The following is an 18,322-nucleotide window of genomic DNA, read 5'->3' as shown; positions in this document are numbered from 1 at the left end:
ATCTTGCATTTTTGACTTTCTCTGGCAGCTTGGATTTTACATCTTGCAATTCTAACTTTTTCACAAACTTTTATTTTATATCTCGCAATTTTATAACACACTGAAATTTTTCTTGCGATTCTTGAAAAAAATGTTTCAGTTCTGAGTTTATTTCTTGCAATACTGACATTTTCTTTATATCTTGCAATTTTGCCTTCTTTTTTGCAATTCCAACTTTTCTCACAGTTCTGAGTTTACATTTCGCAATTCTGACATTTTCAATATATATCGGTATAAATTAGGAAGTTACTGTAGCTCAATTGGTAGAGCATTGCGTTAGCAGCACAAGGTTGTGGGTTCGATTCCCAGGGAGCACATGTTAGGTAAAAAAATGTTAGCCTGAATGCACTGTAAGTCGCTTTGGATAAAAGCGTCTGATTAATGTAAAATCTTGCAATTTTGATTTCTTTCTTGCAGTTCTGAGTTTACATCTCATAAATTCTGACAATTCTGAGTTTACAATTCGCAATTATTACATTTTTTCCTCTGAATTCTAAGTTTGCATCTCGCAATTTTGACTTTCTTTAGCCATTCAGATTTTATATCTTGCAATTCTGACTTTTTCCTAAATTTGCCATTCTAGATTCATAGGACTACAACTGAAAATGTATGACAAGAAACACAGTCAGAAGCTGTTAGGAAATAACAAAATGCCTTTTTTTGATCTGCATTCGATTTGGAAGTTATCGTGATATCAACAGATTCCAGTGTCGGAAGAAACTTACTGTGCTAAAGGTTTTCGGAAAGTAAAAAAAAAATCAGTGCTCAAATTAATGCCCTCAATATGATGTAAAAAATGTGAAGTGTGGCTTTAAATAACATACTCTCTGATAAGACCCAATTAATCAACTGTATCATACCCTGCAATCAGTGGCTGTGATCTGGCAGCAGAGGACAGATGAATTACAGCTGTGTGAAACCTAGATCTGCTATAATTACAGCAGGGACAGAGATTTTCTGACAGGGGATGGAATCAGGGAAAAAGACTCATTTTCCAAGCACATTGGAAATATACGCGATCAGCCAGAATAACCACTGGGTCAAACGCATGATTCATAAACACCTGACATGAGACACGCATTTGTTCTGTGGTGTCCAGTTTGTGCTGAATTGATATTCCTGCACACAGTACAAGACAAAATGCAAATCCTTTCTTACACCTATCCAAAAGTACAGTAAAAAATGAAAGCTATCTGTGTCTGTTTCATCATCCTGTCTAACCTGAGCCAGTAACTGATATTGTGTATTCCCACCTGGCAGCACAAAGATATTTCAATCATAAATCACAGATTTCTATTGCCAGATAAAGGTGAGAAAAAGTCAAAAGACACAAACCCTTTCATTCTCAGTAGGAAATAATTACTGCCAATACACCTGTTTGGCAAAGGATGACAATGTCTCTCAAGTTAGCAAATAATTTAGAATATAATTGACTAATTATTCCTTTATTAATTTGACTTTAGGCTTATAAACGTAAAGCTGCTACTGGAACATATTCATGATTTGCTACAAACTTAAAAGGTCACTGCATTAAAACTGTCTAAAAAAACGTATTCACTCATCTAAGCTACAGCACAATGATTTACAGAAACAAAGAGAAGAATATGAGAGAACTGAGGCTTGGACGGGGTGTCTGCTAATGCAATCAGCTCAAATAATCCTCTATCCTGGCCCTGCTGCACCGTGGCATTTATGCAAGCGCTGGCAATATCACCACAATCCCAGAGCCTCATACTGAGCTGTATTTCATCCCAGCAGGCCACAATAATGCTGCAGTTCTGCTCGCTTCCCTTGCTTGTGTTAGGATGGGTGGGCTGTAAGGACAGACAACTACACCAACCTGTCTCTCCATCAAAATAAAAGCGAGTCAGATTTCTATGTGAATTGTTAGGCCAGAGCTCAGTCCACAAATAAAAACAGTCCAAAAGAGTATCAGTTCACAGAAGGAAGGCGGATCTTGCACATTTGCTGAATAACTCAGTCTATGAAATCGTATCATTATGTACTGTAACCTAATAACTACCTTAATATGAAACAGCAGGAATAAAACCATATACAACGGAGTCCAAACTTCTGAGAGTGCTCTGAAAGTATGGAAAAGAGTGTTTTAGAATTTTGAAAATATAAAAGATGCATCGTGACAAAAAAAAAAAAAAAAAATTTATTATTATTTCAAATGATTCATTCTGCATTTCAAGGTCACTAATAAGATCATTTATAATATAATTTATAACATAGTTTAAAATAATATTTATATTACTAATTAGTACTATAATACAATTTAAAAGCATTTGCATTGAAGTAAAATAATGCAAAACAGGAGCATTTTCACTAGTGCTTTCACACTATTGTAGCAGTGTTGGGGAAAGTTACTTTTAAAAGTAATGCCTTACAATATTGCGTTACTCCCTAAAAAAGTAACTAAATACGTTACTTAGTTACTTTTTATGGAAAGTAATGTTACATTACTTTTGCGTTACTTTCACATTACTTTTTTAATATGAAGTTTAATAAGAAGTTCTATTTATAGCAAATGTAAAAAAGCCCTTTCACACCAAAAAGTGTAATGAATAAACCTCAGGCTGAAGGAAAAGTAAATTCACGTCTGTACAGTAGAACACAGCAGAAGAAGGTTCAACACTCTTCAGCAATAAAAAAAAAACAATGAAGCACAATTGTTAGTTTATCTAAAGTCATTTTTTAATTATTAGTATGGTTGAACTGGATCATTAAAGGTCAGCAGCAAAGACACTGTTAATAAAATGGGAATAGATACATTTGTGTTATTTAATATATTTAGTTATTGCAGGTTTGCGTCATATTCTGAGTTTGCATTTCACTGTTTTGATTCATTTTGATGAATACTAAATCTGTTTTGTTTTTTGTTTTTTTTGTGAGTGGGATGAATTAATGCACATTCACATTTAGTCTAGAACTACAGTAACATCATCTTCACACAGCGCACACAACGCCTCCATACTTCTGATTTCTCCCAATATGGGAACAGGAGGCTTGTCAGTCAAAAAATGGGAATACAAAGTAACTGGCGTTACTTTTTTGAAAAAGTAACTCAGATATTTTCTTGTAAATTAAAAAGTAATGCGTTACTTTACTAGTTACTTGAAAAAAGTAATCTGATTACGTAACTCGCGTTACTTGTAATGCATTACCCCCAACACTGTTCATTAGTGATATATTTTTGTAATAATGTTTGTATTTAATTAATATTTGTAAAATAATAATATTTTAAACATGTTTTAAGATATCTATGTAATTAATTAATTATTGATTTGAATTGAATTCAAAATAAAAAGCATATGCATTAAGGTAGAAAAATTACAGTAATCAGATCATTTTATTTACAGCAAAAATGCATTTTCACTAGTGCTCCCACACTGGGACCCCACGATATTTCACACTAATGAGATTATTAATACAATAATATATATTTTATAATATTTTTTTTTATTAAAAAAAATATTATTTTAAAATATTTTAGAATTTTTAGTATCTTTTCAAATAAATATTACTTAAACATTTAATTTAAATAAAAAGCATGTGCATTCAAGTACAAAAATGCTGAAGCATTTTCACTAATGTACGTCATTTTTCAATAAGAAAATAATTTTTATGTAATCTGTACTATAATGTATATTTTCAACAATTAATCAAAATATTATATTTTTTACAATTTATTTAAAAACAATTAAGTAAAATTTATATTACAAATTTGGAATTTAAAAAAATATATATATTTAAAAGCATGTGCATGTAAGTGGAATAATGCAAAAGAGAAGCCTTTTCACTAGTGGTCTCAGACTTGGACCCTAATGAATATGACACTAATCATATCATTTTTAGTATAATTAACCATGCTTATTTTATAGCAATATTTAAGTCTATTTAAAATAAAATGCATGTGCATTCAAGCATAAAAAAGCAAAACAGAAGTCCTCTCAGACATCTGGACCCCACTGAATGTGTCACCGCATTCAATGAACCTTTCCAGGTAAAGAGACATTTCCTGCACATGAAGTCAACAGCATCAATGCCAGCGAGCAGAAAGACTTACAGCACGCATCTGGAGGAAAACGTCATGTTTCTCCCTGCACAGCTCTGAGTTTTCCCCCTCCAGCTGCCGGACACGGGACAGCAGGCGATCCGTCTGCTCGATGGCTTTCTTCAGCTCCTCTCGATCCCTCATCCCTGCCTGTGGATGGACCTGAGCAGCGCAGAAAGAGCGTTTCTTCAGTCTGCCTGCCGTCTGGAGCCCCTCCTGCTTCTGGGGCCTTTTGGCCCAATTTAAAACAAGCCCGACTTCTTCCACTGATACGTTTCCACTACAATAACTCTCCAGGATCAAACACACACTCACACACACATACAGAGAGAGACTGCTGCAAGGTTTATGCTTCAATGTACTGAGTTTCAGATAAAAAGCCAAGCGGAAAAATCATTAATAGGACTGCATTAAACAGTCATATGAGGGAAGAGAGTCTGTCTGCTAAAGTAATCATATGGTATTCATCATGAATCACAAAATGTACATGATTACAAAGAGACACAGCAGAAACCCAGGGGACTTCTTTTTGGGAATTCAGAATCACACTGGCATCTTTCCACATGACAGCTGACTGGTGAAATATACATGCAATGTCACGAAGCAGGTGCAAGTCAGTGTCCACCTCTATAAAGCAGACAGATGATTGGGAATGCACTGGTGAAACATCCAGCATGTGCTGGTTAGGTATGTCTGGAAACATGACTGCTGGTGTGAGCTGGTCCTAAACAACCAGCAACCATGCCTCAAAACATACCTAACCAACACATGCTGGGTTTTCAACAGGGTGGTCTGTTTTCATAAACTAAAGATGAGATGTGCATTGCTCTAAGGCCAATTTAAAGGTTTTTGCATGAATATTCTCATAGATTTTATAGACAAACGATAACTGTGTGTGATTTGAATGATGAGGGCTTTTAAAACTACTGTATAACCCCAATTCCGGAGAAGTTGGGACATTTTGTAACAGAATTGCTTACTTGCAAAAGTAAGGTTCTTTCTCCTTTATACAAGTAAAAATATAGGAAGCTCAGAACCTGTAAATAGCTCATTTCATTAAAATGAGTTTAAAACATTCATCTGTTTAGTTGCAGATGTTTGGCAACACCTTTTTCGTCTCAGCATTAGCTTATTGCCTGCAAAGTCTGATGAATATCATAAGTGTGCCCTTATGAGAGCTGTTACTGTAATGTCTATCTTTCCTCTCAACTTAATTTTAGCTACAAGATTCAAAAAGCAAACCTGGCTTTGCCACTAAAGCACAGATTTCAAGTTTCCTGGATGGAGAACCAGATGTGAACTAATTTTCCAAAACATACTCAAAAGCTGTTTTTAAAAAATGTATTTATATATATATATATAAATAAGAGGGAAGAATTTCTGCTGGAGCCCGAGCCAAAATGTCTGTGGAAAATGTCTGTCATTAAGAAAAACAATCCCATCTTATCTCTAGAGAAAATCTGATGTGTGTGTAGATATTTTATTAATGAGAGAAATTTGAACATTTTAACATGATCAAAGTGCATTTAGTGACTCTATGCACTCCAAACCAGAAACCTTGCACAATTACAATTTGTGACCTAAAAACCTAATCTTTCAAGCACGTCAGCAGAACGATTGGTGTGAGTGCTCTTCAAAAAGCTACAATGTAAAATCCCTTAAGGCCTCATGAATGACTCTGTTTGTGTGATGAATTTTTCATGTTTCAACTTGAGAGGGAGATATACGTCAGACCGGACTGTCAAAACACACAAATTGCATTATTTGTGAATAACTGAAATAAGCCTCTATTTGCATTAAATACTGTGTTAAATACAGCCCCTCTGGCAAAAAAGACTTTCACATTCCTGCTTTCATAGTCAATTGTTCAAGGCCCAGATCATGAGCAGCAGTTTTCCAAATAAATTTGTTCCCCTACACTGCATTCCAGCTCTACAGAGGTGACACACACACACACACACACACACACACACACACACACACACACACACACACACACACACACACACACACACATGGGTCTACAAGCTTTTTAACAGCTGTAGCAATTCCACCCTTTCACAAAAGCATTGATTAATTCTTACAATATGAGAATGCATGTGACATTTGTGTTTCTGTAAGGTTCAAGTTGACCAAAAGAACATTTTAATAAGTTACATATTTACTTAACATTATAAAGACATATTTTGCTTAATTGGTGTGGACAGTGGTGTTGAATTCTCATCCTGTAACATGATATATCCACTAAAACTATTAGAATGCTTACACGTTTGCTGAAGAGCTCTGAATTACCCATCATCTTCTTTCTCTCTCTCTCCTTTTTTTTTTTTATTAGATTTCTTTCAAGGGCAGCAATGGCAGAAAAGATTTGTGTTCGCTTTAGCTCAGAAAAGTAATGGATATTCAAAAATCCATATGTTTGATGTTGAAATAGACTTGTTATATTGTATATTGCAGATTACAATGTCGCAATCCAAAAACTGATTTTTTATACACATATGGCATGATATATGTTGCATGCACATCAAAGCTGCTCCTAATGCATTTGTGCTGCAGATGCTGGTAAATCGACTCCACTTACATGTTGGCAGGATAGAAGTTGACCTAGATATAAACCAAAACAAAATGAAAGATGCTATCGCAACTCTGACAATAAATCACTGGCACACACACAAAAAAAAAGAGAGTTTTTATTTTTTTTTTTTTATAATATGTGTGCATATGTACATATACATACATGATTTTCTAAATGTAATAAACATTTTTATATTTTATAAAATATAAAAAAATCATTGTACAATATTATAAAATTAATGTTTTAAAACATATATATTTAATTTATAAAATTTTTATATCATTTCGGTAAATGTATAACTTTGTAAATAACCTATTTGAAAATGTTTCTTAAACAACAAATCCGCATGTTAGAATGATTTCTGAAGGATCATGTGACACTGTAGACTGGAGGAATGATGCTGAAAATTCAGCTTTGATCACAGGAATAAATTAAGTATAAATTAACTTAATTTAACAAAAAGTTGTTTTTGTTTTTTTTAAATGCAGCATTTGTGAGCAGAAGACTTCTTTCAAAACATCAATGAATCTTGAAACTCTGAATTACTCAAAACTTTACCCCCCCAGTGTGTGTGTTTGTGTGTGTGTGTCTGTGTGTGTGTGTGTGTGTGTGTGTGTGTGTGTGTGTGTGTGTGTGTGTGTGTGTGTGTGTGTGTGTGTGAGTGTGTGTGTGTGTATGTGAGTGTGTGTGTGTGTGTGTGTGTGTGTGTGTGTGTGTCTGTGTGTGTGTACCTGTGTGTGTGTGTGTGCCCGTGTGTGTGTGTGTCTGTGTGTGTGCGTGCGTGTGCGTTTGTGTGTGTTTGTGTGTGTGTGTGTGTGTGTGTGTCTGTGAGTGTGCGTGCGTGTGTGTGTGTGTGTGTGTGTGTGTGTGTGTGTGTCTGTGTGTGTGTCTCTGTGTGTGTGTGTGTGTGTGTGTGTGTGTGTGTGTGTGTGTGTGTGTCTGTGAGTGTGTGTGTGTGTGTGTGTGTGTGTGTGTGTGTGTGTGTGTGTGTGTGTGTGTGTGTGCGTCTGTGTGTGTGCGTGCGTGTTTGTGTGTGTGTGTGTGTGTGTGTGTGTGTCTGTGAGTGTGCGTGTGTGTGTGTGTGTGTGTCTGTGAGTGTGTGTGTGTGTGTGTAACTAAACATGAAATGTGAAAAACAGTGTCAGTATCAGTCTGAAATCATTCTCATTTGTCATTATTGAAATCTATGGAGGCCCAACAGAAGACCCTTTGAATTGTGGGATGGGATTGTGGTTTTGTTCAAATGTTTACATTGCTGGGGAACACACGTGTGTCTGTGTTTACCTGCACATTAACACCCATCAATCCAAAATTCACAAAGAAACACTGATCCTTCACACACATACATCAACTAAAACCTCAGACCCTCATCAGAGCGCAAACAGTGCTGAACGTGAGGGTGTGTCTGACTAACACAGGGTGTGTGTGTGTGTGTGTGTGTGTGTGTGTGTGTGTGTGTGTGTGTGTGTGTGTGTGTGTGTGTCTGTGTGTGTGTGTGTGTCTGTGTGTGTGTGTGAACATGTGACCCACAGAAGCACCCAAAAAGTAGAAAATGCAGTGTCTTACGTGTTGACTGTGGATGATGATGGGCCGGTACTGGTGGAAGTCAGTCTGGATCACACACACTTTCTTCTCCATCCTCAGCACAGACTCAGGCTCTCATCCTGCTGTCTCTTCCACGAACGCAGAGGAAGTGAAGCGTCTGTTACCTGAGCCGCCCTAAACACACACACACACACTCACACTCACACTCACAGGGGGAGGAACTCCAGCATGAAGAGAAAACATCAGACTCCCTCTGACACTCCCCACCTCCACACAAACACACACACACACACACACACACACATTGAAGCAGAGATTCACTCTCTGGCATTACTAAACAGGTATCATTATTTATGTCTCCTAATTTATTATGTCTTTTAGATGTTTTTGAAAGAGATCTCTTCTGCACACCAAGGCTGCATTTATTTGATCAGAAATACAGTTAAAATAGTGAATGATTTTGCATTGGAAAATAACTGTTTTCTGTGCGAATATGTGTTAAAATGTAATTTGTTCCTGACTGTGATTAAAGCTGAATTTTCAGCATCATTACACAAGTCTTGTCACATGATCCTTCAGAAGTCATCTTAATATGCTGATTTGCTGCTCAATAAACATTTCTGATTATTATCAATGTTGAAAACGGTTGTGCTGCTGAATATTTTTATGGAAACCATTTATTTTTTCAGGATAGTGTGGTAGGGTGACCAGACATCCCCATTTTCCGGGGACACTCCCTGTTTTAGGTGTCCTGTCCCCGACTGGAGTTGTCCCCAGAAATGTCCCCGTTTTACAGCACGTTCAAAACAACCCGCAATTACACAGCCCGACCAATTTAGCCAGTTGGCTATCATATGATTGGGACTATTTTCACCAGCACAGAGCGCTGGGAGCTGATTACTTGGTCGCATGCTGCTACAGTAGCCATGAAAAGCTTGCATGAGAGCACAGCTCTATTATCATCAGTTATCAAAAAGTGACCGCGTTATATACAAATGAAAACAAAGTAATTCTGTTTGTGTGCATTGTATAACAAGACATGTAGGTTGCAGGATTGTTTTGCACAAAATAGGCCCATTAAACATCTAGAAACTTCCGCCGTCACAGTTCTAAAGTCTCTGATAGGAATAATATATATAAAGAATAAACTAATCAACTACAGTTGCACAATTCCATTGGCAGAAAGCACATACTTTGTAGTCAAAATGAGCCTAAATGCAAAATGTTAACCCTGATTAGGGTTAGAAAAGATCCATTTCCAGAAGCATATGCTTATAAACATACAATTTGAAAGGTAGTAGGTATGTACATAGTTGTGAAAATGTTAAATACAGTTTGAAAGTAACATATTTGTTGTTTTATTTATAACATTATCATATTTATTGTTTTATTTTAATGTGTTTTTGTAAAGCCATAATTCTGAGATGTTTGCTATTTGCAGGGGTGTAAAATACATGAGTAATTTTATAGGATTACTGTACTTAAGTATTATTCTTGGGGTATTTGTTTATTCATGTAAAATGTAAACTGATTATTTGTACTTTTACTTGATTACATTTTTTAAGAAAAAAATACTTTTACGGCTTACAATTTTATTTCAGCTGAAGTTATCATAATTTTTTGTTTTTGCATTTTCTTTTTATCTCATGCACATTAAATATGGTAAACATAAACTCATAAGTGCTTTTGATGTGAAAGAACCAATGAGGTTTGTTTTCAAGCATCAAGCACACACATTTCATCTTCAGTTATAACTTTAACCAGGTACATTTCTGGCATCAAACGTTTGCTGTCATATCTGAGGAAGCATTTCTAGGTAGCAACGTTGCTTTTTTCCCCTCAATTTTATATATATATATATATAATTTTATATATATTCGTGTTTTGGTAGGGATGACAGCTTTTTTACATTAAATGTTACACATTTCCAAAACGTGTTTAAATGATCATTGTATGTTAAATTAATTATAAATCATGTTTAGTGATGTTCTTGCAGGGAGTGGACTTTTACCACCCCAGGCTATTTGGGGTGTAAAAAAAAACTAGGGTACGTTTGATCCTTAAACACAACTGTATCAATTATGATATTAATGTATGGAACCCACAATACAAAAAACACAAAAACATATTGTCCCCATTTTTACATTCGTAGAAATTAACGATAAGTGAGATTCAGTTTAAACTTTAATTTTTTATTTGTGGATTTAATATTAAAAGATGGTCTAAAGCAAAAGAGCTGTAAATATTTTAGAGCTTTTAGAGCTCCTTATATTTAAGTTTTCATAGTCTATTTGAAAAATATATATTACATTTTGCTGGCAGATTCCTAGCAGGGCATGTTGTTTTTAGTATAAATTAACTGTGTACATTTCCTGTTTACTTGCAACTGAGGTCATGCGGAAATAGATGACTTTCAGAAATAGACCTGCCCTGAGAAATGTTTTCTCTATATATGTGTACATTGTTGATATATAATAAATATTTAGCAGGTCAAGAGTTCAGTATGAGCGCTGTGCGATGATTAGTGTGATGTATGACAGCACATTTTTAAGTTGTGCTCTCTTCTGAGTGTTTACTCTGTAGTACATCGCCAGAGATTTATGATTAGAGAGAAAAATTCTCCTTCACAACATGTGTTCAAACAAGAGCTACCGGTCGAGCTAAAGCTTTTTATTTCAGAGACTCTGACATCAATCAAAATAGCAAAACAGCAGCAGAATTCAGCATGAAGTGATTAGACAGAGCAGCTCATCAGATTGCTGTCTGGATTCATGCCATCTCACTCTGAATGCTGCTTTTGTTTGGTCACTATATTCATATTAAACGATAACCCACATTTCTCTTTTTACGAGCACCAGTGTGCCGAGTTTTTGAACATACAGTGATCCTTTCACCTGAACTCCATCACTATTTAAACCGCTGACATGCTTTGTTGTCTTCAGGAATTTAGATTGCTTTAATTGATGCCTTTTTCCATCCTAAATGTCATGAGATGATTTATCATTTAGACATTAACAAGCTATTTTTGGGGAAACACATCAGGAATGACAGTTTAATTGTATTCATTTGACTCCTTCCTTGTTCAGATTCATTTTTGCAGAATAAAAAAATAGTTAACTCAAAAACTAACATTTGCTGAAATGTCCTCACCTTCAGTCCATCCAAGATGTAGATGAGTTTGTTTCTTCATCAGATTAAAAAAAAAGTTACATTGCACCACTTGTATAATCAATAATGGATCCACAGCAGTGAATGGGTGCCATCAGAAAGAGACGAGTATAATCTACAAGTAATCCACAGCACTCCAGTCCATCAGATAATGTATTGAGAAGACAAAAGCTGCACATTTGTAAGAAACAAATCCATCATCAATGAATCTATAATCCATAACAAGTGGTCTGGTCTGAATCAGGAGAGAAATCTGCACATAACAAGCGCAGTTTACATGCCAAAACAGCTTTAAACAAATGTTATAATGTGGATTTTGATGTGAGAAATGACAGGGGATGGACTTTTCCACTAGAGAAGCATTATGAATTATGGACTCGTATTCTAACCAGAAGCAACGGTTTGAAGCTGAAAAGGTCTTAATGACGGATTTGTTTCTTACAAACACAGAGCTTTTCTCTAGATTTCTCCAAATCTGATGAAGAAACAAACACATCTACATCTTGGATGGCCTGAGAGGGAGCACATTTTTATTTTAGCTGAACTACTCCTTTAAATGCAATGTCTTGGTCTGGCAAGTGATATAAAACATTTATTTCTATGTCAAACTTTACTCCATGTTAACGGTGATGCTGGCCAGGTGCCGTAGCGGTGTAAACACACATGCATGCCAGGGTCTACACCGATATATCCAGACAGACAACCAGCACCAATTCCACCTGGACAGATCACCTCCCAAAATTAAACGCATGTCAAGACAAGCATAATATCAAACAGCAGGACTTTTCTTCACTCATGATGTTTGAAGAGTGCATGTAAATCAGTATGGTTTACTCTTTATCACTGATAATCCTCACGTCAGTGAGGTTAATATATCATGCAACATCTTTTTATTTCAGGTCACTGATGCATTCTCTGCCAAGCATTTTCCCAAATATAAACCACACAGACATGAATCAGTCCGGATAGATGCTGGTGTAGAGTTTAATCTTCAAAACAGAAGCACAGTCAAATATCTAAAACCATAAAATATTCAAATGTATAGCATCTTTTCCTCAATAACAGAGATGTAACTCTTGATGTTCAGGTTTTTGATGGCAAACTTTATTGGAATGAAATCTGACACACTTGTAACGCCATCTATTGGAAATGCAATGAACTTTTTTTTATTTTTTTAGAAATGCATTGAAAAAATGAAAGGATATAGAAGTAAAATGCATTGAAAGGTATTTAAGTATTAAAAATGTTATTATATATATATATATTTTTTTTTGTTCTGTTCAAACAGGCTTACTTTGAGGATGAATATGGGTCCATTTAGACGATGGGCATAGAGGAGAAGGCTGCTATTTTGAAAAAAAGATTGTGTGTGTGTGTGTGGGTGTGTGTGTAATCTCTGTGTAATAGGATCAATCTCACAGGCTGGACAGCTGAGCCAAATTCCCAGTGACTTACATAAATCCCATAATGCAGTGAAACACAGCAGGTGTCGCTCTCACCTAATACACTTTCTTGAAATCAATCACTGTGCGCTGCTGTACTGAGAGTCCTATTCTATTCACCTCTGTAAAACACAATATTTTTGTCTGTTTCATATATTTTGATCTCATACAAGCTGTCAGGAGGGAGAAGCTTCACCATACTCTCCCAAATAAACACGGCCAGGTTTTCTGTGGTGCTGCGTGACACAAATAAACATGAAAATGTCATTAAAAGGAGTGTATTGTGACAGATACTGTATGTGGCAGAAAGAGAGTCATACCTGACAACATCAGCAAAATACGGCACATCCAGATCCAGATTTTTATGGTCAAGAGGTTTCATGATGGCCTCCTAAAAACAAACATAACTTATTAAAAATGTTCGCATATTTAGCCCCTGTACACGCACATATCTGTACATGCTTAAATAAAAAAAAAATACATTTAAAAATTATTAATAATAATAATAATAATAATAATAATAACAAATTTGACATTGATTTAAAATGTCAAAGACATAATTTATATGTAAAATCAATGTTTAGTTATGTTATATTAACACAAATGTAAATAAAATTCAGCTATTTTTTATTTCTTGTTAAGTGTACAGACGACCGTACCTCAATATTCTCCTTCAGATCAGTAAGATTCATCACCATTCCTGTGTTTCTGTCAATCTAATCAAAACAAATAACCATTTTATACATGCACGGATATTAACAATTCACAATACACCAGATCCTTTAGTATTAAAATGTGCGTTTATTTTTTCTTAACATGGCTGTAACGTACCTTTCCCCGAACGGTCACTTCAACTAGAAAAATATAAATAACAAAAACTTGTTTACATGCGTGCATGAATGAAATATGAGATATAAGCATTACGAAGGTTAACAATGCATGTGATCATGTATGATAACTTACCTGTGTAGTTATGACCATGACCATTAGGATTGTTGCATTTTCCAAATATTCTTTTGTTCTCCTCATCACTTAATGATTTGCTAAAATAAATAAGTAAACAGAAATTAATACAACCACCACCCCTACTACTTCTACTACTAATAGCTATTATTATTATTATTTAAATGAATACTTCTGACAATGACTTGAAATAAGCAGCTGTTAACATTTAGTCATGCTGGTGAAACTACATTTCCCATAATTCCGTCGTGTTGACGCAACACGTTTCGGTCTTCCCGCAACTGTTTGCAAGTATTATTCAGAATTCAGACTGATTTTTTGGACTGATGTGCATGGGTTTACGCAAACCTGTGCTCATATATCGATGTTGAATTGAGAAAGGTTCACTATGCGAAGTTACAATGACAAACACAGCGTTCAGCGGATGTATGCAGAGCCCTACTGCGATATCGACATAAAAACAGACACTCTTTCGACCACAAAGCAAACCGTGGATTGTTAGTCGTTGTTGATTTGCTCTCAATAACTTACCTGTGTAAGCGATGGCAGGCGCTGAAGCTCTGCACGCGCGTGATGAACCCGATGCGCTCAGACATGATGATGAAGATGATGAAGATGAAGATGATCAGGCGCGTGCGTTTATGATGCTTTGCAATCACAGTTGCACTACACTGGCGCTTCTCGCTATAATCGTAGATATTTCATGTTTTTCAGTTCAATTTCAGGTTAATGGAGGCGTGGCTTCATCAATCCGCCCCCATCTGCAGGTCATGCTAATCGATTATAGTATGACATCAGCACTTTCCACGTGCATGACTCTGCTCATGAGCGTCATGTGTCTTCCTAAATTCCTGTGACGAATGTCATGTTATTCACGTGTTTTGTGCATTTTATAATATACAATAATATAATTTAATATTAAGTTAACATTACATATTATAACATCTAAATTATTAATATAAATACATTTAATTAATTAATACATTACTATTATAAAACATATTGTTATTAATATAAAAAATAGTTACTAAAAATAGTAGTGTACACACACACACACACACATTTTAACTGTATATTCTTTAGTAATATTGTACCATAATATTATAAAAAAAATTGTAACAACATATAATGTACTCTGATCTGAATATTATTCACTATATGGTAACTATATGATACTATAAAGTTCTTTATCTATAATTTTAATCCTATATTACATTTGCATGTACAAAATATGTATGCAAGATATGGACCTTGATAAATGTTCATGTATGTAAACCTTACTTTGAGATTATCTCCTTTTTCAAAATGATAGGATAACCTTGTACCATATCGATATATAAAAATACAAGGGGTAAGAAAATATCAAACATTACGTCAAAGTTTCCCATACTGCATTTCTGAAGGAACTGCAGGGGGTTTAAATGAAAAGCTAATATTTAATGAAATCATAAAAATGTTCAATTAAAACAACTCATTTTAAAACAAAAAAGAAATATGGCAGGTAAACAAATACAATGTGACCATAACTAATGTCAGAGAACCATGCACATGCAAATCTGATAATTCATTAATTAAAAAAAATAGGGTACTTCAAATAAAAACATATAAGGTGAGGATCAATATATTAGAGGATCAAATGACAAAAAAAAGTTGATGAATAAGCATTCTAATGTTTTTAAAAGACAAATGCCTTCCAAAGTAATAAATGATAAAATAACCAACGAGTGACTATTAGAATAATAATGAATGTGTTCATCAGTAGTTGATGCAGTGTTGAAACACTTCTTAAACCTGAAATGATTTTTGTAAATCCAACGCTCAAATGCTTTGTACCCGCCGGACTAATGACTGATCTCTGTGTTCAAAACTGGAAGACATTCTGTTACTTTTATTACATAAAAATGTATGTAAACAGTAGTTATCTCTGTGCAATCCAAATATTATTATTATTTTTTTTATTATTATTATTTTGTGTTGATCTTATAATATTATATATTGTTACATAGCCTATCATAACATCTAAATGATAATTATAAATAACATTTATTAACATATAAATTAGTTACCACACTCTCCAAAATAAAGGTGCTTCAAGAGGTTCTTCACAGCGATCCCACAGAAAAAACATTTTTGGTTCCACACAGAACCATCTCTTTCTTACCTTTATATAATCTGGAGAACCTTCTTTCACCACAGAGAACCTTTTGTGAAACAGATTCTTCAGATGTTAAAAGATCTTTACGGAACCATTTAGACAAAAAGCTTCTTCGATGGCATGGTGAAGCACCTTTATTGGTGCATTGTGTGCACTCTTACAAACTAAAAATAGTAAAAGTGGCGGTTCGTAATCTGTACTGTAGAATGATTTTAATCCTACATTACATTTGCATGCACTCACTGCAAAATGGGGTCTTTAATTAACACGTATGCAAACATCGCCCGGGTAAACTGGTTTTGTAACAGCTACTGCCATATTGTGGTTTAATCCGAATGCATCAAATAAGATCAGGAGGTCTCCTGCTGTTACATAAGCTCATAGTCTTTCAAGACTAGCTCCTTGTCTGCCAACTATCAAATCAAAAGACGCTCCAGCTATAATCACTTTGTCCTCTTTAATCCTCAGTTGAGTTTAAATAGCAGACAGTGCCATTATCCTGAACACTCACATTGTTCACACTTTGCAAAATGGGCAATGCTAAAAGTGGAGCGCTTTCCAAAGAGCTTCTGGAGGAGCTGAAGATGAACACCAAGTACAGTGAGGAGCAGCTGTATGCATGGTACCAGAAGTTTCTGAACGAGTGTCCGACGGGCCGCATCAGTCGAGAGCAGTTTGAGAGCATCTACGCCAGCTTCTTCCCCGACGCCGATCCCAAGGCTTACGCTCAGCACGTCTTCAGGAGCTTCGACGCCAACAGCGACGGGACGCTGGACTTTAAAGAGTACATTGTGGCTCTGCATCTGACATCCTCAGGGAAGACCGTCGAGAAACTGGAGTGGGCCTTCGCTCTGTACGATGTAGACAGGAACGGCACCATCACCAAAAACGAGATGCATGAAATAGTCAAGGTGAAAACTAGCACAGAATGATTACTTGCATACAAACTGTGGTCCATTACTTTTGATTGAAAATGGCCTGTGTGTGTAGTTCCTTAAAACTGGAAGTAAATAAGTGGTAGAATATTTTCGAAAGGAAAAGATTACATGTAATCAATTACTACCCAGCACTGATTGTAATGTACTGCCATCAGAATATGTACATACAGAATATGTGCTCTTCTCTGCAGTCAATATTCAACATGATCTCCAAAGTAGACCAGAAAAACCTTCCGGATGATGAGAATACTCCTGAAAAACGAACAGATAAAATTTGGGACTTCTTCGGGAAAAAAGAAAACGGTAAGTGAGTTTTAGTGTAAATGTGTGACATAGATACATCCCCTTTAACAGAATAAGCTTTATTGAGTTTTGAAGTAGCATTTTCTCTGTATCATCAGGTAAAATAACGGAGGGCGAGTTCATTCAAGGAGTCATGGACAATAAGAACATCCTCCGTCTGATTCAGTTTGACAAACCACAAAAGGTCCAAGAGAGGCTCAAAGAGAAGAAGCAATAATTTTTGTTTGTTTTTGGTTTGCATTTTACTGTTTCATGTGCACTGTAATACTTTTGATTTCTGCTGTTATGTGTTGACCAAGATTTCAATACAATATGTGCCAGGGAATATACATGTTATTATGCTGCAGTAGAAAAATTTAGTTACAGTGAAATACAAAGATACAATCAGATCACTTGCAAAAAAAAAAGGGTTCACATTCACAATCATCGCCGACCATGTGCTGTGAAACCTTAAAATAAAAAGTAAAAATTATGTAAATAATACACAATTTTGCTTCCCACTCATTTGCTCATGAATAAAACGCTATATGGAACAGTCATGCAAACGGTTTCATTTTAGTCTTCTAATAGTACTAATTATAGTATACAGTACATGCATAAAAATGAAGACACTGAGGGTTTTTCCAGATATGGGATTTTCCAATAGGCTGTTTGGCCAAATAAACATACAGCGAGGGAGAAATGTTGTTAATTTAATTGCACTGCCTTTGCAATGTTAAAAAGTGGCTCTCAACTGTTGCATTTTGAAAAAATAAAATGCATCAAAAAATGCAAATCTAAATGTAACAATTTAACAATTGCTGGATCTAGCATAGTTAGGAAAATAAATATTACCACTTTAAGACATTGTTCGATCTATGGCAACATTAATGAATTTCAAGACTTTACTGTGGCATTTATAAATTAGTTTTGGTTCTATATTAATATCCAATGTAAAATCTTTGTTGTGAATCCAAACCATTTGAAAACCAATGATCAAGATAACCAAGCAGATAATATGTGTAGTATTAGATCATTATTATTCATTGGCTGTTTTCAGTCACAGTCCTTCCATCTTTCCTCTGCTCTGGTTGTTTAATAAACTAATGTTTGAATGTTTAATTTGACCAACAAAAGAAATGTGTTGAGAATTTC

General features: G+C 35.2%; 3 protein-coding genes across 4 annotated transcripts in view; 1 reads left to right on the top strand and 2 right to left on the bottom strand.

Moving 5' to 3' along the window:
* Positions 1-8,413, bottom strand: part of LOC132121944 (myosin-16-like) — a 50,290-nt gene extending 41,877 nt beyond the window's left edge. The window contains exons 1-2 of one of the 2 annotated variants that reach the window (XM_059531702.1): positions 8,241-8,413; positions 4,112-4,261 (exon numbers count right to left, since the gene is read on the bottom strand). In XM_059531702.1, coding sequence (XP_059387685.1) covers positions 4,112-4,261; positions 8,241-8,312 — 222 coding nt within the window. In that variant the 5' untranslated portion in view covers positions 8,313-8,413. The remainder of the gene's footprint in view (positions 1-4,111; positions 4,262-8,240) is intronic. The other variant, XM_059531703.1, reaches the window with a different exon arrangement.
* Positions 8,414-12,353: 3,940 nt separating this feature from the next.
* pts (6-pyruvoyltetrahydropterin synthase) lies at positions 12,354-14,575 on the bottom strand. The gene is made up of 6 exons (XM_059532958.1): positions 14,324-14,575; positions 13,793-13,872; positions 13,661-13,683; positions 13,489-13,545; positions 13,150-13,220; positions 12,354-13,065 (listed from the first exon to the last, which is right to left on the bottom strand). The coding sequence occupies exons 1-6, from the start codon at positions 14,386-14,388 to the stop codon at positions 12,942-12,944; spliced, it is 420 nt and encodes a 139-aa protein (XP_059388941.1). The 5' UTR covers positions 14,389-14,575; the 3' UTR covers positions 12,354-12,941.
* Positions 14,576-15,381: 806 nt separating this feature from the next.
* Positions 15,382-17,513, top strand: rcvrnb (recoverin b). Its single transcript, XM_059532957.1, has 4 exons — positions 15,382-15,597; positions 16,047-16,858; positions 17,077-17,188; positions 17,287-17,513. Exons 2-4 carry the CDS (start codon positions 16,478-16,480, stop codon positions 17,403-17,405), a joined length of 612 nt encoding a protein of 203 aa, XP_059388940.1. The 5' UTR covers positions 15,382-15,597; positions 16,047-16,477; the 3' UTR covers positions 17,406-17,513.
* The last annotated feature ends 809 nt before the right edge of the window (positions 17,514-18,322 follow it).

Source organism: Carassius carassius, chromosome 40 (genome assembly GCF_963082965.1).
Source record: "Carassius carassius chromosome 40, fCarCar2.1, whole genome shotgun sequence".
In the NCBI taxonomy this organism is placed as follows: domain Eukaryota; kingdom Metazoa; phylum Chordata; class Actinopteri; order Cypriniformes; family Cyprinidae; genus Carassius; species Carassius carassius.
The sequence above is the reverse complement of the archived record's forward strand: the minus strand, read 5'-3'. Positions and strand labels throughout refer to the sequence as shown.

Bases quoted from the DNA above. Each gene is read 5' to 3' on its own strand.
- pts (XM_059532958.1), bottom strand. From the start codon at position 14,388: ATGTCTGAGCGCATCGGGTTCATCACGCGCGTGCAGAGCTTCAGCGCC. The intron at 13,684-13,792 runs GTAAGTTATCAT...ATATTTTTCTAG, and splicing joins TCATGGTCATAACTACACAG to TTGAAGTGACCGTTCGGGGA. The intron at 13,546-13,660 runs GTACGTTACAGC...TGTTTTGATTAG, and splicing joins AAGTGACCGTTCGGGGAAAG to ATTGACAGAAACACAGGAAT.
- rcvrnb (XM_059532957.1), top strand. From the start codon at position 16,478: ATGGGCAATGCTAAAAGTGGAGCGCTTTCCAAAGAGCTTCTGGAGGAG. The intron at 16,859-17,076 runs GTGAAAACTAGC...TCTTCTCTGCAG, and splicing joins AGATGCATGAAATAGTCAAG to TCAATATTCAACATGATCTC. The intron at 17,189-17,286 runs GTAAGTGAGTTT...CTGTATCATCAG, and splicing joins CTTCGGGAAAAAAGAAAACG to GTAAAATAACGGAGGGCGAG.